The sequence below is a fragment of the Trachemys scripta genome, chromosome 1 (genome assembly GCF_013100865.1).
Source record: "Trachemys scripta elegans isolate TJP31775 chromosome 1, CAS_Tse_1.0, whole genome shotgun sequence".
NCBI lineage: Eukaryota > Metazoa > Chordata > Testudines > Emydidae > Trachemys > Trachemys scripta.
The window spans coordinates 10,086,355-10,109,786 of record NC_048298.1 but is presented as its reverse complement, the minus strand read 5'-3'; the positions used below and the strand labels follow the sequence as shown (position 1 = coordinate 10,109,786).

The 23,432-nt window shown below is 46.1% G+C and overlaps 1 protein-coding gene across 3 annotated transcripts in view; it reads left to right on the top strand.

Moving 5' to 3' along the window:
* The window catches only part of PRKCQ (protein kinase C theta), a 92,938-nt gene extending 71,057 nt beyond the window's left edge, over positions 1-21,881 (top strand). For all 3 annotated transcript variants that reach the window (XM_034764444.1, XM_034764435.1, XM_034764455.1), the window contains 4 exons: positions 6,621-6,759; positions 13,104-13,292; positions 16,416-16,544; positions 18,738-21,881. In XM_034764444.1, the coding sequence (XP_034620335.1) occupies positions 6,621-6,759; positions 13,104-13,292; positions 16,416-16,544; positions 18,738-18,893 (613 nt within the window). In that variant the 3' untranslated portion in view covers positions 18,894-21,881. The remainder of the gene's footprint in view (positions 1-6,620; positions 6,760-13,103; positions 13,293-16,415; positions 16,545-18,737) is intronic.
* The last annotated feature ends 1,551 nt before the right edge of the window (positions 21,882-23,432 follow it).

Here is a 23,432-nt window from a genome sequence, read left to right as displayed (position 1 = left end):
CAGAACTCCCATTGACTTCGTTAGGAGTTTTGAGTGCACCAGGAATGCATGCTTAGACCTTAAATATGGAAGGGTCACTTTGCCCTGCCACTGCAATGTAGCCACTTCTAGATAGGAAGACAGCAGCTTATATTAAAAGGGGAAAAAATTACAGTACTACTGAACTGTTCCAATAGAACTGCAAAGGGATTTTAAATAAACAAAATGTTCTTACCTACTAGGAATTTATCCACGTCACCAAAGTTAACAATGATCCTAGTTGATGGGAAAATGACATGGGATCTTTAATGACCCAAAGTAGCTAAAAAGATAGCACCTCCACTAAAGCAAGGCTCCCTAACCCCATTGGTTCAGTACTGAATCAGATGGAAGTGCCCCCTAATTAATCACCAATGCCACACCTTCTAAATTAAGGGGAATCGTCTCCCCTTAATTTGCATCTATAACTCCAAGTGTAGCTAAATGGAATACATCCTTGCAGAGAAAAAATACCAGTCAGCCTTCTTTTTACTGTGTCAATAGGGTTTTCACATCCTTTGTGTATAATATGGTCAGTGTTGTATATTGGAAAGTTTTTCAGAAGGATACTACAATGCTAAATATGGACTGAGCTCAGTTTTATTTAATAGAGGGATGTGTTGGAGCAAGATGAGAGTTGCCCCTCTATGCTGAAAACTCATTCAGAAGAAATGAGGAAATGAATAGAATTGTTCAGGAATTTTTCCTCAAAATTCAATTTGAAAAAAAAAAAAAAATTGATCACCCTATAAGCTGGTTGGAAAACCAGCAAAAATCAGATGGAAGATATTCAGGAGAACAACATTTAAAATTTCTGCACAAAAATTATATTGAAAAATTGAAAATCTTCTAACTTTTAACCAGCTCTTGATATAGGGAATTGGCTTCTGGGAAAGGGGATGTTCAGCTGCCTGCCGTTAGCTAATGGAGAGATTTTGAAGCCCTACCACTTTAGCTGATGACGTTACATTTTCTGTATAAGTGTTGCCTCCACAATGGTAGAATCAGAGTTGGAAGGGACCTCAGGAGATCATCTAATCCAACCCCCTGCTCAAAGCAGGACCAATCCCCAAACAGATATTTTTACCCCAGTTCCCTAAATGGCCCCCTCAAGGATTGAGCTCACAACCCTGGGTTTAGCAGGCCAATGCTCAAACCACTGAGCTATCCCTCCCTCCCATGACCAACATGATAGTTTGAGCCCTGGTCTACACTGGGGGGGTGGGGATCGATCTAAGTTACGCAACTTCAGCTACGTGAATAATGTAGCTGAAGTCGATGTACTTAGATCGACTTACCGTGGTGTCTTCACCGTGGTGAGTCAACTGCTGCCGCTCCCCCATCGACTCTGCCTCTGCCTCTCGTGGCGCTGGAGTACAGGAGTCGACGGGAGAGTGCTCAGGGGTCGATTTATCACGTCTAGACTAGACACGATAAATCAATCCCCACTGGATCGCTTGCTGCCCACCAATCCGGTGGGTAGTGTAGAAATATCCTTAGATGTCCCTAGAGGAAGCACTACCAACAATATTTCAGCATGTAAACAGCACAGCCTGCTGTGATTAGAGCTGACTGGGGACTTTTCGACAAAACTTTTTGTTGTTGTTGTTGGAAAATGCCAATTTGTTAAGATCGACATGTTGACAAAACATTCGTCAGGCAGGTTTCTGAGGTCCAGGATGAAATTGCTGGTCAAAATGAGAGAGAACCACCTCAGGACACCCAACTGGGATGTGGGAGACCTAGTTTGAAACCCCTGCTCCTCCTGACAGGGACTAATGACTTGAACTTGGGTCTCTTACAACCCTAGTGAGTGCCCTGATCACCAGGGTATTCGCTAGCTAATTGGCAGTCAACTGAAATCTTTCTGTTTCGTTTTGTTTTCACACAAAAAACCCTGCCAGACATCATGGGCTTGTTCCACATTGGAACCTCAAAATGTTTCACAAAATGGAATTCTTCTTTTCCATCAGTTCTATTCAGGAGATATGTACGAATTTTGAAGGTGTCGTTGTGTGTTTTCTGAATTATTTTTCAAAAGTAGTCTAATGAATAAGTTATTTATTCATTTTTTAATCTGAATTTATGTCATTATTATTAAGAATGTCTGGATCCCTCTTAATTTCCAAGATCTGACACAGTTTAAGGAAATATTGGGATGCAAACACCAAGGACACAAAACTGGATTTACAATGGACAAACTATGGGCCTAAAGCCATGGGCCTAATTCTCAACTACACAAAGGCTACTGCACACCACTCTAGCAGGGTAAACGGGCCTTTAAATGCCACTTCACATTCTGAGAGCAGTGCAAAGTGCCTCAGGCCCCGCCTGTTTACCGACAGATGTAATGGGTCTGATTCTCTTTTACATTAAGGTCACTTTACAGTGACTTTATATTTATACCCTTTTAAAAGTCCCTTTACATGACTCAGGCCTTGTCTACACTGCCACTTACAGCACTGAAACTTTCTTCGCTCAGGGGTGTGAAAAAATACCCCCCTGAGTGATGCAAGTTTCAGCGCTGTAAAGTGGCAGTGTAGATAGTGCACCAGCGCTGGGAGCTACTCCCCTTGTGGAGGTGGTTCTCCCAGCGCTGGAGCCGTGACTACACAGCCACGACAGCACTTTAACCTTGGTTCTGTAGACATACCCTAGAGGAGCATAAAGTAGCCTCAGGCTAAATGAGGATCAGACCCAACACCAGGGTTTCTTTAATGTAAACTCACCTTGCCAGCAATCAGTAAATATTTGAGCTGGTTGGAAAACAAATTTTCTGTCCTGTGAAAAATTGTGAGCTTTTGGGGGGGGTGGGAAATTGTTCAAAATTGGGACGGGACCAAAAGCCAAACGTTTACATTTTTCATTGTTTCATTTTGTTTCAATGAATTTGAATCACTTTGTTTTGATTTTGACCCTTTGCATTTATTTATTTTTATAAAGTCACGTTTCAAAATGAAAAACCAAAGCTTTTCCTTCAGACACTATCAAGAGGAGAGGATTCAACATTTTCTAAACGTTTTCCCCCATTTTTTCTAAACAAAATTGAATCAGACTTGATCTAATTTAACACACACAAAAAGTCAGTTTTGTGTAAACAGTGTTTTCTGATGGAGAAGAGTTACGATGAAAGTTTTTTTGCCCAGCTCTAGTAAATATCCAGGGCCTGATTCCCTACTCTTTTGCACCTTGTGTAGCCAAATACCCCTCTGCCAAATGGATGTCAAATCCTATCAGTCTGATTTGCCTTCTCTTAGCACAGTTGTAAATGACTAGACAAGGTATGGGGAATCAGGCTGCCAGTTTTGTGTGTATATAACAAACAGGGATTACATTTAGTTCCTAAATAAAAGGGCATGGCAACAATGGGGAGTGGAAAGGGCTATTAAAATCAGTCTTGTGGCTCATGGTCCCTATGACGACAATAGCTGGCCTTTGGAGTAATGACTGAACGTGTGGGAACTAGACTGAACGTGTGGGAACTAGTTCTTTACAGGCCAATTGACCTTCCAGTGCTCTGGTAAAAATTAGTTGTTAAATTATCCCCTTATAAAATGAGGACGCAAGCGGATCATTGAAAGAAAATCAGAAAATTCTCAGAAGCAACAATGTTTACTGAAACCAAAATCAGTTTATTTCAAGGTTAGTCATGAAGTGTAAACATGGTAACAGAAATTACAATTGAATGACTTGTTTACAAACAACTTGCCCATTAAAACAAAAGATTTGACTCACATAATTCTTCTTATTCGTTATTAGTATTCATGTGGGAGCAGTTTACATAATCTCTATTGACCAATGACGGTGATTACGTCAATACGAGAGCAATATCACTGGCATTAAGCTAAGAAGATGCTATCCGGCATCTGAATGTGTCTTATTTTTATTCCAGCCCTTTGGTGCTTTTGAGAATTTTACTGAAAGTTCTTAGTAGAGCTGGATGAAAAGCATGGGGGAGGAGGATGTGAGTTTGCAGAATATCAATAGTTTTTGGCAGAAATTTCAATACAAAAAATGTTGGCCAAAAAGCAAAATATGTTTGCTGAAATACAAAATATTTTGATTTGGAAATGCTGCCCTAATGACTCATGTAAGTTGTAGTTCAGGTAGCACATGCTGCCCTTCTCCTCTACAGGCATTTTCCCGGATCTGACTACATCTCCCCTCTGAATTTTAATAAACAGCCTGGGTTTTAATTGGCTGAAGCATGTTCAACGTTTGTCCCTTGAGCCAATAAAACTGTAGCTGATCAATGATAGAGGTGGGGGCAAGTGATACTGTTCTTTGTTTCCATCTGTCAGACAAAACAACGTCACAGAATGGGATTAATCTCTTTTGTGTAACAGAAATAAAGTCAGTGAAGTTGGGAATGATGACAACATGAATATCTGCCGCTTGGAGAGTGAACGCAACTGTTGCCTCTATATTTCTTGTTGGTCAATGTCTCGCCTTTTATCCTGGCAGCAGGAGACTATTATCCTGTGACAATGTTTTCTTCTCTTGATATTATGGTCCCTATTTTTAAACATAGGTGCTTTGTCTGGGATTTTCAATGGTGCTTCAACTGAATGGGATTTGAATGCCTAACTCCCTTTTGTTTCCTTCGATAAATCCCAGTCTTTAATAGGAGTCCAAGGAGGCTCATGTTTGACTACTCAGAGAGAGTGCTCTAAATTTTCAGAAGCAACTAAGGCCATGTCTACACTAACACTTATGTCGGCAAAATTGATGTCACTCAGGGGTGTGAAAAAAACACATCCCTGAGTGACATCAATGTTGCCGGCATAAGTGGTTGTGTGCACAAGTGCTATGTTGGCAGGAGAGCTTCTCCCACTGATATAGCTACCACCATTTGGGGGTGGTTTAATTATGTTGATGGAAGAGCTCTCTCCCATCAGCATCGAGTAGCTACACGAGAGACCTTACAGTAGCACAGCTGAATCGGTACAGGTGTGCCGCTGTAAGGTCTCTAGTGTAGACATAGCCTAAGTAACTTTGGTTGCCTTTATTTTTGGGCTGCTCAATTTGAAACATGTTCTGATTTTCAGAAGGCTCTGAGTAGCCACCCATTGGAAGTCAGGCCCCTTTCAAGGTGCCTCAGATGGGGTGCCCAGAATTACAAGTCACTTCTATATGCAGTGTTGTGTAGCTGTGCCGGTCCCATGATATTACAGAGACAAGGTGGGTGAGGTAACATCTTTTATTGGACCAACTTCTGTTGGTGGGAGAGACAAACTTTCATGCTTCTCCAGAGCTCTTCTTCAGGTCTGGGAAATGTACTCAGAGTGTCACAGCTAAACAGTCAGGTGGAATAGATTGCATAAGTAAGCACATATTTCAAGGGACCATTCAAGGTAAAGTGGCTAAATCACATGCTTAAGGGCCTGCTGGCGCATGTGAGTGCAGAAGAATGTGCTCTTTAGAAAACCACGTTGAAAATTGGTCCCTGTGACTTAATTATCAGCCGTAACTTGAAGTTTAGGTCAGCTCTGGAGACGAACCCAGAAGAAGCCATCGCCCCATTTCTCCTTTCAGGGGTCGTTCCTGTGTGGGCACCTCTTTGTTCTGTGTTGATGTGTGTGATTCATTGGCTGGCTGGCTTTTTATTTCCCCCACACACATTTTTCTCTCCAAGCTCTCGGCTTCCCGCAGCAGCCTGCAGAATCTGCAGCCTCAGAGGAGAGCTTTGCAGTAGCGTGTGAAGGACTTATGTAAATACTTCAGCTTCAGCTAGTGCAGCCCGGGGAGGGAAAAGATGATGGATGTTCTGCTTATGTTCTGGGGAACTCCCAGCCATTGCGAAGCCAGCTTGGCTGCAGCTTCCCGCAATTGTTTTTTGGGCTAGCTAGATCAAAGCTAGCTCTGGTATAGGTCCAAGTGCGGCAGCACACATGCCTCTCTAACTGCAGTGTAGATATACCCGTTGAGGCTAGCACCGGAATTCAATTTTGGGGACAGGACTTGTGGCCTTTGTCTCAGTCTCCATGAATTCCTAATGTCCCTCCCTGTCCCCAGGAGCAGAGCTGCTTATACCGCTATTTAACATGGATATTGCAGGGCTGCCAAATGAGAAAGAAGGTGTAAAAAAAACCCCTCCTCCTTGTACCCTGGCTCCGCGGCCAGGTAAAAACTACAGCCCATGTGCTTCCCTGAGTGCAAGGTGTGCATCTTCCTTGTGTGCCCTGGGGGTCAATGCAGCCCAAAGGGGGCGGGGTGAGGCTGTGTTCTTGCCCCTCCTACACGGGCAATTTCATTCTTGGAGCCTCTGAGCAGGCAGGACAGCTCTATGCTGCTCCCTGTTAATCTTCACAACCCCCTTCCAAGGCATGGTAGGTACAGTAACTATTTATAAGCCCGTATGACAGGTGAGGAAATGGGAGTAGAGTAGACAGGGTGAACTCACTGAGTTGGCTGTAGAGATTGCTGGGGTCAGGATGGAGACCTTGACCTCCCTCTTGTGTTCTCAAATCACCAAATCTTGCCACTGGCCCATTGCAAGAACATATGTACAAGTACATACATATCTATGTACTACTATAGATGCGCTTACGCCGCTGGATAACATTTCCATAGGAGATGTTTACTTTGCTCTTCTCTTGCAGAGATTTGAAGCTGGATAACGTTCTGTTAGACAAGGACGGGCATATCAAAATCGCTGACTTTGGGATGTGTAAGGAGAACATGTTTGAAGATGCAAAGACAAGCACTTTCTGTGGAACCCCTGATTACATTGCTCCCGAGGTAGGTATGACCTGAACTTAGGTCAAATCTGTTCTCAGTCCGACCTGCACGAAGCCCACCAATGTCAATGAGGTTGCGCGGTTGTTACTGAAAGCATAATGTAGCCCAGGGGTTGCATCATTTTCTTTGAGGAAACAGACAATGTTTAATCACTTGCAGGGCTGCAGGAAAAGTATATAAAAAGGGATGGCCAACCTGAGCCTGAGAAGGAGCCAGAATTTACCAATGTACATTGCCAAAGAGACACAGTAATACATCAGAAGCCCCCCATCAGCTCCCCCCACCCTGCTTCCAGCGCCTCCCACCCACCGGCAGCCCTGCCAGTCAGTGCCTCTCCCTCCCTCCCCGCACCTCCTGATCAGCTGTTTTGTGGCATGTAGGAGGCTAGGGGGGAGGAGCGAGGGCACAGCAGGCTCAGGGGAGGGCACGGGAAGGATTGGAGTGGCGGCAGGGCCTATGGCAGAGCCAGGGGTTGAGCAGTGAGCACCCCCCGGCACACTGGAAAGTTGGCTCCTGTAGCTCCAGCCCCGGAGTCGGTGCCTATACAATAGGATGACCAGACAGCAAATGTGAAAAATCAGGATGGGGTGGGGGGTAATAGGAGCCTATATAAGAAAAAGACCCAAAAATCAGGACTGTCCCTATAAAATCGGGACATCCGGTCATCTACTATACAAGGAGCCTCATATTAACTTCTGAAGAGCCGCATGGGTTCCGGAGTCACAGGTTGGCCACCCCTGGTATATAAGGTTCTTGCGAATGGTTCCCCTAGTTAGAAACTGGATTTCAGTTTGGCTTGTTGGTCCCTTTGTTGCTCTCTGTGAACATAGGCACTGACTCCATGGGTGGCTGAATCAAGAAATGAGATTTGATCTGTGATTAAATGAAATTCATTGCAGGCAGTAGCTGTTTATAAAGGCAGGTCATCCAATCAGGCGACAGAAATGCCATGCGATTAAAGTGACCCGTCGCGAAACTCAATAGAAAATCCTGAATAGTTGATTGAATACTCCCTAATTTCAATGGGATTTAAGCCCATGCTTAAAGTTAAGCATGGATTGAAAGGGCTTTCCAAAATAGGGATGGACTAACACATGTTTTAGTGCTTCCTGAAGCAGGGTCTTTGCTGAGTAGTAGTGTTAACGTGACTGGGCCCTAAATAAGGCACAGTACAAGCTTATGAATCACAACTGTTTTTTCATATAAATATATAGGAACTCTCACTTATACAAGGGTCAATCTGAAGTCAGTGTGCCCAGTTCTCCCTTATAGTCCCAAGGGGGCAGAAACAGCCCCTGGGAAATACCCCAGTATAAGTAGCCACCTTGTCCTATGTATGGTGCACGACATGGGCAGTGAGGGGATATCAGGGGAGTGCTCACTGTGCTTTCACTGTTTTCAGTTGCCTTTGGTTCCTAGATGGGACTGGGGAAAATTTAACATTATCTACCCCGAGGCTGCTCTAAAGTGTATTGGGCTGGGATAAAGGGAGACACAAAGGTGGCTTAAGGTCCCCTCTGTTCCTGCACTCCTCCTTGTCCTCTTCTCCTTCACCAGGATGCATCAGCTAATGAGCTGTGTATAGAGACCAGAATCCGGTCTTAGTGTGCCCTGACTGATGTAGCCTGGTACAGGAGTGCCGGAAGCTCTCTAGAAGTGTGGAGGGTGGGGGGGAGCCCACCGTTGCCCAAACCATGGCCCTGCCCCCTGCTCCGCCTCTTCCCCTGAGGCCCCACCCCGCTCTGCCTCTTCCCCCTGAGGCCATGTTCCACCCCTTCCTCTGAGGCCCCACCCTCACTCCTCCCCTTCCCCTGAGGCCCTGTCCTTATTCCATCTCTTCTCCCAAGGCCCTGCCCCCACAATGCCTCTTCCTCCTGCCCTCACCCTGTTCCGGCACGCCTGGTCTTGTGGTTGATCTGAGTGGGTGCAGACTCCAGCTGAAAGCAGACACAGATCTTACTGGGGAGAGACTTTGACTAATTTAGCAGCAAGCCAAATGTTTCTCAGAAAGGAAGAGAACCCAAGAGCCCTCAATGCATCATGCCTGGCATCGCTCTGAAATCCATTTCTTTGCCTTTCAAGATCCCGTTCCCCGAGTTTAGTGTTTTCGTGATGGATATCGGTGCTTGCCAGATGGCTTTTAAAGGCTTTGTTTTCCCCCACGCTGTATTTCGTCAGTCTTTTACTGCACTCCGGGGACCTGATTCTGATCTCAGCGGTAGCCGTGCAATTCAGGAGCCGCTCTGTTGAAGTCATTGGAACGACGCCGGCGGGCATGAGATCACAATCAAGTCCCCGGTGGCTTTTATTCAGCTTCAGCATTCTTTTAAAGACATCTTTTTCTGATCCTAAAACAGAGCCACGGTCTCCAAGAGATAATCCATTATCTGCGATTTCACTTAATGCAAGCTGGAGAGGCCAGGCGCTTTAATCTCAGCACCATCATTTACTTTAGAACTTCAGCCAGTGCATAGAAAAACCTTTTCCTTACAAACTGAAAGAACTGGTGGAGTTGATTAATCATCTTTCAAGCCAAGTAACAGACTTTTTCCAGCATTTCAGCACAGCTGCCTATTCCAGTTATTTGTATTGCGGTAGTGCCTGGAGTTTCTAACTGAGACTGGGGCCACATTGTTCTATGTGCTGTACTTACCTGGTCCTAAAGAGTTTACAAGCTAAGTAGAAAAGACAGATGGAGGGTGGGAAGGGAAACAGACACTAAGGTAAAGTGACATGCCCAAGGTCACATAGCAGGTCAGTAGCAGAGCCGGGAATAGAGCCCAGGTATCCTGACTCCCACACCAGTGCCCTGTTCCCCGGACCACACTGCTTCAGCCATCAGCGGCTCTGTCTGCACTTATAAGAATAATTGTCTTCTGTAGTGTTAATCATCTCCACAGTTAGCCGTTTATAGCTACAGCAACTCTAGCATACGGGGTCAGATTGTAATCAGCCCCTGTGCTGAAGAGCATAGGAGAGAAGCCGCAATGAACTTCCCCTCCATTTCTTGAGCCCCTTAATATGGGCAAGTTACAGTGGGCAGTAGCTGTCTGAAAAAGGGTGGAAAGGGGAGAGGTGAGGGCTGGACTAGGGCCCTAGAGGGAACCCCCTGAAAGGTGATGTTGTTTCCTCAGAGCCCCCAGGAAGAATTCTGGCTGACTCTCCCAGAGTTCCTTGCAGGGGGCAGCTCCGGGATGGCCACTGCAGACTGAATGTAGCTCATGCTATATAGGTACAATTGCATTTGAGGCTCAACCCAGCAATCTGACTCTGGTAAAATGCCCATTGATTTATCATGTCTCTATCCCACTTCTGGCATTGGAATGCTGTCATGTTGCCCTATCTCATTGGCCTCAATGGGAGATTTACCTTCGTGAAGTCTACAGGATAGAGCCCTTACAATTCAAACAATGAATGCCGGCAAGCCCACACCTGTGTCTTTTGCCACCTGCCAAATTGCTCACACTCAAGGGCATTCTACCTTGGCCTTGCTCACTCACAACTGGGCATGGGGTTATATTCTTCTTGCTCTGGCTCGTCTCGAGAAAAGGGTCATTTCTGGGCTCATTGCAATCACCCAGATTCTGGCTACAGGGGAGTTACTCCAGATGTAAATGAGAGCAGATCTGGACCAATCACAGTAGGTTTGCCGGGCCAAATTCTGCTCTCGGTTCCATCGTTGTAAACGCATTGCCTTCAATGTGGCCATGCAATTGCCAGTAACATGAAGCTTAGTTTATGCACTATTAGTAGGTGAGTGAAATTCCCTCTGTGCTGTCCCATTCCTTTCCTGGGTAACTTAGAGCAGTGGTTCTCAAACTTTTGTACTGGTGACCCCTTTCACATAGCAAGCCTCTGAGTGCAGCCCCCCTTATAAATTAAAAACACTTTTTTATATATTTAACACCATTATAAATGCTGGAGGCAAAGCGGGGTTTGGGGTGGAGGCTGACAGCTCGCGACCCCCCCATGTAATAACCTCGCGATCCCCTGAGGGGTCCCGACCCCCAGTTTGAGAATCCCTGAGTTAGAGTGATTCCACCACACCAGAGGATAGCTTGTAAAATTACAACTGGGGTCTAGTGAACACATTAAAGATCCCATGTAGCTGCTTACCGCAAACCTTACAAGACACCGCACTCGACTATTACGCGATGATGTTTGCACCTCCTGCTGTGGAAATTGAACCCTGTTTGAACAGGGATTTGGGAACCAAGAAGTTTTTGAGTCATCATTGCAAACAAGCTGTCAGAGGCATTCCCTTCTGTGAATCAAAAATCTATCCAGTACAGCGATAAACCGTGGAGTGAAATGAAACCCTTGTTCATTAAGGTGCAGCTGACAGAGGCTTTATGCATTGGTGTAGAGCTGAAGTACGGATAATGCATGGATAGGCAACTTTCTGGCCAGTTGCACATTAACGTAATTAGAAAAAGCGTTGTCAGTGGTAAAAGAGAAAATAACAAGAACAAGAAACCTAACAAAACTCTGTAAAAATGACTGGATGATTGTGGACACTTGAGCACATTATTTTATTTTTAAACTTTATTCTGGTGGTTTTGATTTTGATTTCTCAAAATGTCAGATGCTATTGGACCACGTTGAAGACCAGAGGTTTAAACTTGTTCACCTAGTGAACTACATCCTAACAACCAGGCCAGACTAGTGTCTCTGACCCATTGCACCACCTTTGCATTGATACTTCCTAGCATGCGGGAATCCCCACCCAGCATAGAGCCAGCAGAGTTGCTTCCTGTTACTGCTTCCCTGCAGACCCTAGTGCTGGGGGAGGTGGGTGTCAGGATGGGCAAGAGGACTGGCAGAGCACAAAGTCAGCTGGCATATGGTCCTTAGGGAATAACACACTGGTGCATTTTAGAGCAGCCCCATGGCTTCTCTAAACTGGTCCAATTCAAGGGCAAAGACTCAGGCTATTGGAACAGAATAACAAGTTCCCTACTAGCCAACACACGCATACATTTTGCTTCACCCACTATTAACTGGATGTAACAGAGAAGTAGGTCCATAATCTATTGGTTACCTCTCCCCCACAGACTGCCACCCCTCCTAATAAAGATCCTATTCACAATTGCACAACATCCCTGTGGGAATTACAACAATTACATTACATGCAGCTAGGCTGGCTTCTTCCTTCTTATCTTCAGCTGCTTCCCCAGGCCTCAGGGCTTTTCTTTATAATGAAGAGCATGGATGTCTGTAGAAGAAGCTAGTAACTAGGTGGGGCTAACATCATATGACCTGCTCTCTGTGGGCTACCAGAAAGTGATTCACAGACCACAGTCTGAGGAACACTGGTATTGACTACTAATCAGTTCCAAATTCAGTTCTTTAAAATGCAGCTCTGATTAATTAAATAAGCCCCACAATGCACCTCACAAGCTGGGTTTTTCTTTAAATGATGGAACTCACAAGTCTGAGGTGATTTTTTTCTTTTTCTGATGAATTTTGCAAAAGAATCTGGGTCTGGCACGACTTCCCATGTTGCAACTCCACAGTTTAGCTCCGTGTTTGTAAGCAGAAAAACAGCAGGGTTTATAATGTAACTTTAGCACACCTTTAACTGCTAGCCATGTGTCTATTTTTGCTGCAGCAAATTGCACTAGTCTTCTACTGTTGCAGGAAAGTGAACTGCGTAGTAAAATTATACTTGCTAGCGACAGCTTTTCAGGCATAGATTTCAAAGGTGGGTACATATTGTTATCCCTGTTTTTTGTAACTAAGGAAACTGAGGCACAGATAGATTAAGTGATTTGCCCAAGGTCACACAGTAGCTTGTTGGCAAACCCAGGTCTTCTGGCCCACAGGCTGGTTCCCCATCCACTTGATGATGATGCCAATTAATTGCTTTCTCCAAATCCTTGGTCCAAATCCTCTGCTGCATCCCAGCTCTGGGTGCAACTTGTGGAAAAGACATGGGGCAAAAGGGTCTTTACATCACCTTTTTGTCCCTGATTCCATTAGTGGCCACGGACCAATTAAAGAAGCCTCAGGGAAGTCCCTGACTTATACCCAGCAGTCTATGGCCCAAAGGGAGGGTTCAGGAAGCCTAGGGTTGCTGTGATTTAGAGCTGCCCTGACCACAAACACCCCACACTGGCAACTGTGAGGAAGGGTTCTCCGGTAAGTCTATGCCATCCGGAGATTGCTGAGGAAAATTGTCCAATGGCTGTTTAAAACAGCATCATGCCTGTTTTCCTCTGCCTAAGCAGCACAAAGGAGCTGTCGAAGGGTCCACTAATGGATACCATCTAGAGGATAGACTATTAATGTCAAATATTTTGTGTCTGCCTTTCTCACTCCCTGCCAATCTCCCTCTGACACAGATTTTGCTGGGACAGAAATACAACACTGCAGTTGACTGGTGGTCCTTTGGTGTCCTTCTGTATGAGATGCTGATTGGCCAGTCTCCTTTCCATGGCCAAGATGAAGAGGAGCTTTTCCAGTCCATCCGCATGGATAATCCATTCTACCCTCGCTGGCTCAATAAGGATGCAAAAGACATCCTAGTGAAGGTAAGAAGACACAGCACTTCCACTGTTACAGGTCAAATACTTTTTGCCAGATGCTAACATCGCTCTTTGATTTTTGCATCTTCTCACTGGTCTGCAGAGAAATGGGCTTAGTCCTATGGTGAGAAATAATCACATAGAATCATAGAAGATCAGGGTTGGAAGAGACCTCAGGAGGTATCTAGTCCAACCCGCTGATCAAAGCAGGACCAACATCAACCAAATCATCCCAGCCAGGGCTTTGTCAAGCTGGGCCTTAAAAACCTCTAAGGATGGAGATTCCACCACCTCCCTAGGTAACCCATTCCAGTGCTTCACCACCCTCCTAGTGAAATCGTGTTTCCTAATATCCAACCTAGACCTCCCGCACTGCAACTTGAGACCATTACTCCTTGTTCTGTCATCTGCCACCACTGAGAACAGCCAAGCTCCATCCTCTTTGGAACCCCCCTTCAGGTAGTTGAAGGATGCTATCAAATGCCCCCTCACTCTTCTCTTCTGCAGACTAAATAAACCCAGTTCCCTCAGCCTCTCCTCGTAAGTCATGTGCCCCACCCCCCTAATCATTTTGGTTGCCCTCCACTGGACTCTCACCAATTTGTCCACATCCCTTCTGTAGTCGGGGGACCAAACCTGGATACACGATTATATACAGTGGTTTGTCTGAGGATCTCAGAGCACAATGGGCTTGATCCCAGGCCCCCTTAGTCTTAACGCCTACATTGATCTCCACATCGTCTTCATCCCCCACCTTGTTCTCTCATGTCTCATATTAGTCTTTCTGGTTTGGACTTGGGGGAAGGACCATGATATGTATGTGTCAATAAATGCTCCATCAATAATAATGGAGAAAAAGGATTCTCTGTTCTATGTATGAACAGCAGCTAGGCCAGCAGGACTCAGGCTTCTAGGAACCACCATAATAAGAATAATAAACAATAATGAAGTACATACATGCTTGCTAAAACAAAGCACAACGTGTGAGACAGAGATTATGGAGGCCTGACTAGGAGTCTCTTTGGTGAATACGATGCCATCTTTCTGCACAAGCAAACTGAGCCTTTGTGAGCTTTATTTAATGTAGTATCAGAAATAAAAATCATCCTTATTGCTAAACACTAAACTCCCTTGCTGAGAAAGAGACAATTAGCCTGGTTATTGGCCACTTCCCATTAGCACTGAATTTATATAGTTATACATGTTGCAATATTTAGTTCCATTATTATAAGCACTTAATTTAGCAGAGGGAACTCTGCATAGCTGAATTACAGCTGCGCAATCAATCTCCTTTGGTCTATTTCAACACTGCGGCCACGTTATGATTTGCTGGCACACAACCGAAGACTCCATTCTTTTCAAATAAGGGTAGCTGGGATTTCCTTCCATCTGATTCTTCAGTGGCTACCTTTGGCCCTAGATCTTATTGCTTATTAGTTGTTGAACAGCAGCTGTGTTTGCTTGCTAAGGAGCATGCACATAAAAGACATGGTCCTGCCCCAGATAAAAGGCCAGATTTTCAAAAGACCTCAGCACCTACAACTGGGGGGCCAGGTTGCCCAAAGAGCTCAGCAGCCAGGTTCTTGTGTCGAGAACAATGGGAGCTGTTGGGCGCTGAGCACTTGGGAAAATGTGGCCACTAGCGCTGGCAGGAAATGGTTTTCCTGTCGCGCAAAAGTTTCTGAGATTTAAAAAGAAATTGTCCTGTTCTGTATTGGGACGAGAACAGAGACCTTTGAAAGATTTTCATGAAAACACACACACAGAGACCCATGCCATTGTAGCCAAGGTGGTTAGCTAAGGTGGAGAGACCCGGGTCTGAGTCAGGGAGAGATGGGTCTTGAACTTAGGTTACCAACCTCTCAACAGATTCTGTAGTCACTGGTCTTTTTGGATGTTGGGAGGGGACAGTCTTTCTCCCTCTCTCTCTATCCAGAAATTCCATCCTGGACCTAAGCAACCTTTCCCCATGAAACTTTCATTAAACCTGATATGTTCTTGTCTCTCTAATACCTTGGGTCCAGCACGCCTACTACAACACTGCTCACCTACAGAAAGTCTCATTTTTGTCCAATTGGCATTTTCTAGTGAAAACGCATTTTGTCAAAACATCCCTGACCCACTCTACATGCCATTTCATTTAGGGGCCTGCAGGAGAGCTCAACTCTTTTGAAAATCTGTGTCATAGACAACCGTCTTCTTCTAGGGCTAGAAAAGTCTTCTATCTTTTCAGTTGATGATGATAAACAAGGGAACCTGTGGCCGTGGCAGGGATGGTGGAAGCTTCCTAACAGTAGGGGGCCCTGGGCGCCCGAACCGTGGCCCCACCCCGCACCGCCCTTTCCCCCTGAGCCCTCGCCCCCACACCGCCCCTTCCCCCCAAGGTCCCACCCCTACACTGCCCCTTCCCCTGAGGCCCCACCCCTTTCCCCCGTTGCTCGTCCTTACGGCCGGTAAAAAGTGGGAGGGCATAGCCCCCGTTGTTCCAGTGCCCCTGGGCCAAGGTGTCATGGTAAAAGTGCCGACAGAAGGGAAGACAACACACAGGGTGCAAGGAGTGACTTTTAAGTAGCTTTGCCACATCTTAGCAGCCTTTCTGATTCAGAGAGCCCCACAAAATGCAAGACCAGATGACTGGAATGCTTGGTAAAAATAAAGGTGGGCAACACCTTCCTTATGAATATTCCAGCCGTCAAGGCCTAATTTTTCCAACACTGATGCCTCAGATTTATCTACAAAATATTCATCCTCACACAGGTAATTGTACACACATGTAATTGTGCAGGCATTTGTGCAGGCAAACAGGTGCAGTAATTGTGCATCTAAGCACCTATTTTGTTCACAATTCACCATTTGCTTGTGCACCAGCATGTTTTGAGGGCACAGCTTAATGGCTGACATTGAAAAATTGGCCTCAAATTTCAAACTGAAATAATGAGGACAGGACAAGATGATTCAACTTCCCGCTTGGCATGTGGGCCTAGGAATCAGCACCACTTTGCCTGCACGATTCATGTTTTCACTGAGTAAAGAGGTACCGTGGGTGACACGTACCCTGGCTACGTGTGTGCTAGTCAGACGGTGCTATCCACAGAAGAGTAAGATGCTCTGCTCTCTGCTAACTTCCAGCTTTTCGTGAGAGAACCTGAGAGGCGGCTCGGAGCAAAGGGGAACATCCGCCAGCATGCCTTTTTCCAGGAGATAAACTGGGAGGTTCTAGAAGAGCGGGCGATGGAGCCACCATTCAAACCCAGAGTGGTAAGGACTATTCTTAGGTCCCTCCGATCAAAACGCTTTTCTTACCACATTCTTTTGTTCCTGAACTGTGCGTTCACCCCAGTGGCATAACCAGCATAGAATATTTGGGTGGGCTCCGATTTCGGGTGGGTGGGCAATTATGAGGGGGCTGGGAGGGCAGCAGAGATGGGGGGCCTGCCTCTCCCCACCCCATGCAGCCAGCCTTGCGGGGGGGCAATGGATGGACCCTCTGCCCAGGGGCTCCCCGGGGCCCTGGGCATGCACCAAGCTCTGGAAGGAGATGCTGCTCTCCAGCATGCATGGCTCCCGGCTCTCTTCCAGGTGCCACTCCCCCACGCAGGGGCCCGGCTCACCCAGGCAGCGGGCCTACCTTTTTTGAAGATCTCCTCTACCGCCACCGGCTGCCCACTTGCTCGCCCTTCTCTCAATGGTGGATTAGCCATTGGGCCAACCCAGGGCCCCGGAAAAATGGGTGCTCCCACATCCCCACCCACTCTGCCTGCCCGGTGCTCCTGCCGGAGATCGGGGTGGGTGCGCAGGGGCTTGCTCCACTCCACCCGCCCCACCAGTGCTCCAGCCGGGGGAATGGGCTCAGGGCACAGGGGCTTTTCCTGCTCCACCCGCCAGGCCCCGGCAGGAGCGCCAGGCAGGCAGAGTGGAGCAAGTCCCCGCACCCTGACCCCACTCCCCGGCTGGAGCATCGGGCAGGAGCAGGGCAAGCGCTGGGACCAGAGCAGAGCCCGGGCTGGGGGGTGGGCCTGGATGCTAAGTGGGTGGGCCCTGGCCCACCCAGGCCCACCTGTGGCTATGCCACTGGTTCTCCGTACCAGCACTGAAGCAGGCACCAACAGCCAATCAGAACAGCCTGCCTGGAGAGCACCAGCGGGATTCAGACCAACACTTTCAAATGTAGTCGCCTCTGGTCAGACATACTGGGCAATATTTTCAAGCTCCGGGGTCTAATGTCAGGGACCTCAACCCACATTTAGGCACCTAGGGCCTTGTTTTTAGTTGTGCTGATTTCCCACCTGCAGCACCCATTGACTTCATGCGGAGTTGTGGCAACTCTTCGCTTCTGCAAATCAGTCCCTGATCCCTCCACGTGGATTGACTTTGGACACACAGGGTGGACAATGTTGGCCTTTGGTTAAGTGCCTTAGTATATACTGAAGCACCTAATCATAGACATCCAAATGTGAAAATGCTGAACCTAACTTCTGGTACCCCATGCAGTGCTTAATTTCTGCCAGGGCTTGCCAGGGGCACCTGTAGGCTTGGCAGTTCATAGCCTTGGCACCTCTGGGCTTGCTGCATCAGTTATGAATGTAAAAAAATGGTTTGAGGCCCAGCACCTAATCGCTTGAGCCCCGGCACATCTTTCATTACAAATTAAGCACTGGTGCCATGGGATTTGCCTTCATTAGGACACACAGAATTAAGGTACAAAACCAAATCGAGCCATCAGCTTCTCTGTGAAATCTGGAGAACATTGATATTGTCAATAATAGCAAGAGCATTTATATAGTACTTACAACACAGCATTTATGTAGAGCCTTTTACCTTCAAAGTCCCTTCCAAACACAGGTTAATTAGCCTTCACAGACTGATACATAAGCATAATTATCCCTGTTTTACAGAAAGAAAAACCAATTTTCTAATATCCCTACATGATAGAATTCACCGGGGTCACACTGTTGCCCATATAATCTGTAATCCCATTTACAGTACTTAGATAGCACGGTGATAGATAGGTGATTGACACCAAGGTACTGGATACTTTGATACCACACTGATACCAAGGTAACCAATCCCAGGATGATGGATACGTAGGCCTGGTCTACGCTTAAAAATAGATCGAACTAACTATATTGCTCAGGACTGTGAAAAATTTTGCACCCTGAGCACCATAGTTAGGTCGACTTAACCCCTAATGTAGATGTGGCTAGATCAATGGAAGGATTCTTCTGTTGAGCTAACTACCACCTCTTGGAGTGGTGGATTAACTACATCAACGCAAAAACCCTTCCAGCAATGTAAGACGTGTCTACACTACAGTGCTACAGTATAGACATGCCCTTAGATACCAAAGATATGGGTGCCTTAAATATACCATTAGATTAGATTTGGATAAATGGTAAATGCTGTGAAATGAAACAACTGATTTTTTCGTTCTTTTCTTCTTCCTTCTTGAAGAAATCCGCAAGTGACTGTAGCAACTTTGACAAGGAGTTTCTCAATGAAAAACCTAGACTGTCGTGTGCAGACAGAGCGCTGATTAACAGCATGGACCAGAATATGTTCAGCAACTTTTCATTTGTGAACCCTAAAATGGAGAGGATGTTATCCTGAGATCTGCCCTCCCCAGCACCCTCCTTGCTAAAGGAATTCTGTGAATTGATTTGAGTAACACTTCTATCAACTGAAAACCAAGAATGGTTCATTTGGACGAGGACCTGAACAGAAGCACTCACCAGTGAAAGCTGATACCGTGTTTGTGGGTTTCCACCTGGTGGTATCCTGTAGCAGATGCCAAACGTACTTCACTAATGACCAACTCTCTTTCTGGTCTCTCTCTCTTTTCTGGATGCTCTTGAATTTGAAGGCAATAGAAAAGGAGTAGGTACAAAATACTGTCACCTTATTCACACACATAGCCGGTGGGACTCCTCGTGTGAGTAAGACAACCGCATTTCGGCCCTAGCGGTGCGTCTCAGATTTGCTACTCCAGTGTCCAGTCCTGATGTTCTTATTGAGGCAAAACTTCCATTGAGTAAAGGGTTGTGTGTTCAAGAATTGGCTCTCCTAGAAGGCTACCTTTCCAAGTAGGTCTCTTTTCAGCCCCCACCTGTGCACCTGTAAAATTGTACGTACACCTCCGTGCACTTGGCGAAGACGAACACCGGCCTGCACTCTTTGAAAACGCCTTGATCTAGGCAAGAGTTAGAATTTGCCCTCACAAAATAGCCTTGGGACAGACGGGCTTTACGGGTGCAAATTCCAATCCTTGCATGCACAGAAATGTTCGATTTGCCTAGGTGCGCAGGCAGGGATTTACACTTGCGCAGGCTGGGGACATGTAGACGTGGTCTTCAAACCACAGACTAAACATCTCGCCCTAGGTCAATGCACTGAGGCTCAGCTCTGAGCTTTATTCATCGCCTCTGCATTGTATGGGCGTGGCTGTGCTTCAACCTGGGGGTGTGATTGGCAGCTCGAGGAGACGTACCCACGCTAGCTCTGCCTGAGCTAGTGCGCTCAACTTAGAGCATGGCTGTGGCACCGCAAGCCGCGCGAGGATCGAGCTGCCCCAAGTTCACGCCTAGCATCTCAGCCACGTACACACTCAGGTAGGCCATCCCCCGTCCCCAGTCGCTCACAGCACTGCATCTGCACTCTGTTTTTAGCCCGCCAGCTCCATCAAAGCTAGTGTGGCTGGGTCTCCTGGAGCTGCGAATCACACCCCCAGCTCCAAAGGTAGACGTACCCTATGGGTGTTCGTTCACACAGGACTCTCTAAATCAGGGCTTCTCAGGACAAATTTTTTGGTGGCCTCAGCGTGCGGCCACCAACTCTTGCTGGTGGCCGCTCTCACACTTTTTCCTAAAATGCTTGATTAGCTTTAAGAAAAACAATTAAATATGCACCTATGCAAGTCCATATCGTTATAATGTATTTATTGCTAGCTAGTAAGTCCGTTGTGAAAAGTGATATTAACCTACAAATATCTCTTTTCACAGCAGACTTACTCAGCCCTGCCAAGCCTGGGAACAAAGTAAGGCCTGGATGAGGGGCTAGGGAGAGGTGGGGGGGTAGAGCCTGAAACCCTGCTAGCCCACCACCCCAGGACTGAAGTCCGAAGCCTGAGCCCCACCACCCTTGGGAAGGTGGGGAACTCACCGGCTGCCGGCTCCCCCAGCATTGTGCCCCACGTGTCTCCAAAGGGGGGCAGGGCCCAACCCCTGCTGACAGCCCCAGCAACCAACACCAAGGTGGTGCATCCAGGAGCAACAGGGAGAGGGAGGGGCTGTTACTCCCCACACACAGAGCCCAGGGACTGTGGCCGCAAGAAAAGCCCCTGGTGGCCAAGTTTGGGAAATGCTGCTCTAAACTCCTGTCCCAGCATCAGGGTAAGATCTGGGCTGAGTTCTCTTTGGGGGAGTCTCTTCTTAGAATCATAGAACATCAGGGTTGGAAGGGACCTCAGGAGGTCATCTAGTCTAACCCCCTGCTCAAAGCAGGACCAATCCCCAGACAGATTTTTGCCCCAGATCCCCAAATGGCCCCCTCAAGGATTGAACTCACAGCCCTGGGTTTAGCAGGTCAATATTCACTGAGCTATCCCTCCCCCTGCCTAACACCTGGTCAGGATTATGGAGAGACTCTCCCCCAAAACATTATTTAGGGATTTCAAGATTGGGCCTCCAGTCATTGCCCTGCAGGTATTAACTTGAAAGATAGTATTCAGTACTTTCAAAGACTGAACAACTTAATACTGCTACAAATGATGCTGCCCCTGGTCTTTGGTATTCAGCAGGGACCTGAATCAAGGTACAAAACTGCACACAACACTCTAAAGATGAGACAATACATTGCATGGTATGGCAATTATTTTCTCTCAACTGTTGACAAGAAGTTGCTGACCTATTATGTTCTGTTTGGGGCAAAAAATATTGTAGCAGTAATGAGATTTTAGTGGAAATCCTTTACAATAAATGTACGCTGTCTTCTGAGATTTGCAAAACTACCATCCTATTTATTCAGTTGCCGTTCAAGAGATAGAAACGGAAAGATCTAATGCCTCTAAGTTACTGCTTTTCACTGATAGTCTTATGGAAATATTTAGCCTGGTTATCATGTCAAAGCAGAAATAAAGAGCCAGATTCTCTGCTCTGTGTAGCTCTGTTGACTTCAGTGGAGCTATGTTGGTTTATTCCAGCTGAGGATCTGTAGGAATATTTAGAGATTTCCAAGGGCAATGTAATGTTTGTGACTCATTACAATTAAAACTGTCTTAGGCTTTCTACCTGTGCAACCACGCTGTGGATATCAGTGTCAGTGGCCATGGTCCCATGTGAGGGAATGGGCACTCAGCGTAATACGGTGATGGGCAGCAGTATGAAAATCTAAAACAGAAAAGAAAACCACCGTGCTGTTAAAAGAATATCCCAGTAATGTGAGTCTCCTGCCTCTTGTGAAGTCGCTGTTTGTGCTGTATGAAATGTAGGCGAAATCTGTGCACGCTGTTTGCCGCTAGTCATCATGTTTAATTAGAACCGTTACCATGAATTTTTAAAATGTCAGTGCTGTTTGTACAGTTTAATAAAACGTTGGGTACGATTGGCGAGTCAGCGTAAATGTGGTTAAAGGGGAACAAAGAAAGGAGCTGCTCCGAAAAGCCATTAAAATTGTGATGGGCGCGTTGCTGTGCGTTCTTCAGGGGCATTTCGACCAGGTGGTAAGGAACCAAAGTCAGGACGCATTTGGATATTAAAAACTGTGCTATGGACTAACGTCTATTTCTGCATGACAGCAAGTGTAAAACCAAATTGTGCCCTTACGTAGGAGCATGCCTCTCCTGCTAATGTCAATAACCGGATTTCCTTGTGCATCGTGGGGCCAGATCCTCAGCGGGTGTATCTCAGTTTCGCTCCATTGAGGTCGACGGAGCTATGCCAGTTTATACCAGCTGAGAATCAGGCCTTTTGTATCTAAGAGAAAAAAATCATATTATAACAAGGGAAAAGGGATAAAAGTAAAGAGCCAAATTCTCCTCTTAGTGACAAAGGGAGTTGCATGGGAATAACAGAGAGATCTAACATCCACTCTAGTGTTCCAAATATGCTTACGAGGCCTAGATTTAGGCACCCAGTGTGTTGTTTTAAAAAGCACTCAATGCTGGCTTAAACTTAGCTCCCATTGAAGTCAATGGTTAAACTCCCATTGACTCCAGCAGGAGCAGAGTTAGGCCAATGTGATGTGCTTTTGAAAATCCCACACCTAAATCCTTAATCGGGCCTGTAAAAGAGGATGGCCTGGTTCTCACTTGCAGTGACGTCAGTGGGAGCTGGGAGTGCTCAGCACTGCTGATAAGAAGGAAACTTCCCATTAGATTCTTACATTCGGAGTTAGGAGCCCATTATTAGTCATCTAACTTTGAAAGGGTGGGTCTTTCTGTACTTAAACCTAGAGTGATGGATCATGTCACTTCCTGCTTGTTGAATTCCAGCCAAGCCTATTCTACTCCTGGGGGAATTCTGCGCTAAAAAATTAAAAATTCTGTGCCAAAAAATTAAAAATTCTGCACAGGATATTTTAAAATTCTGCAAATTTTATTTGTCAAAATAACACTATATAATCATGCCAGTTTCAATTATTTTGGTAATTTATTTCAAAATACCTGTCAGCAAGTATGTCTGTAACAATACAGACACACACATGTACAGTAATGTCCCCAAGGTCCCCGATTTCAGCACTATCCCTTAGTGAGCACCAACAGTATGCTCAGGGTTATACCAGAATAACTGTTGAACTGAGCTGTCTTTTGGCTCAGGTTCAACTTCATAGTACTGTGGATTGGCATTGCAGACATACAATTTCTGCCATTTCACTTGTGCCCCCCCCCATCAAGTGGAAATACTGCCAAATAGATACATCACAGATTGCCTCTTAAAGGCATATCACATTTAATATCTGAACTGGCTCCTTGTCTCCTGCTTTGATTTTCTTCTGAATTTTGGCTCTGAGATTTCTTACTATTACCTAATCCTGTCTGGTGTTCCACACTGAGGAACTAAGACAAGTTTCATTATTAACATTGTCATCCAAATTAGAAATGAACCCAAATCAAAACCTTATTTACCAACACGCCTACCTTATAGGACGCTTTGG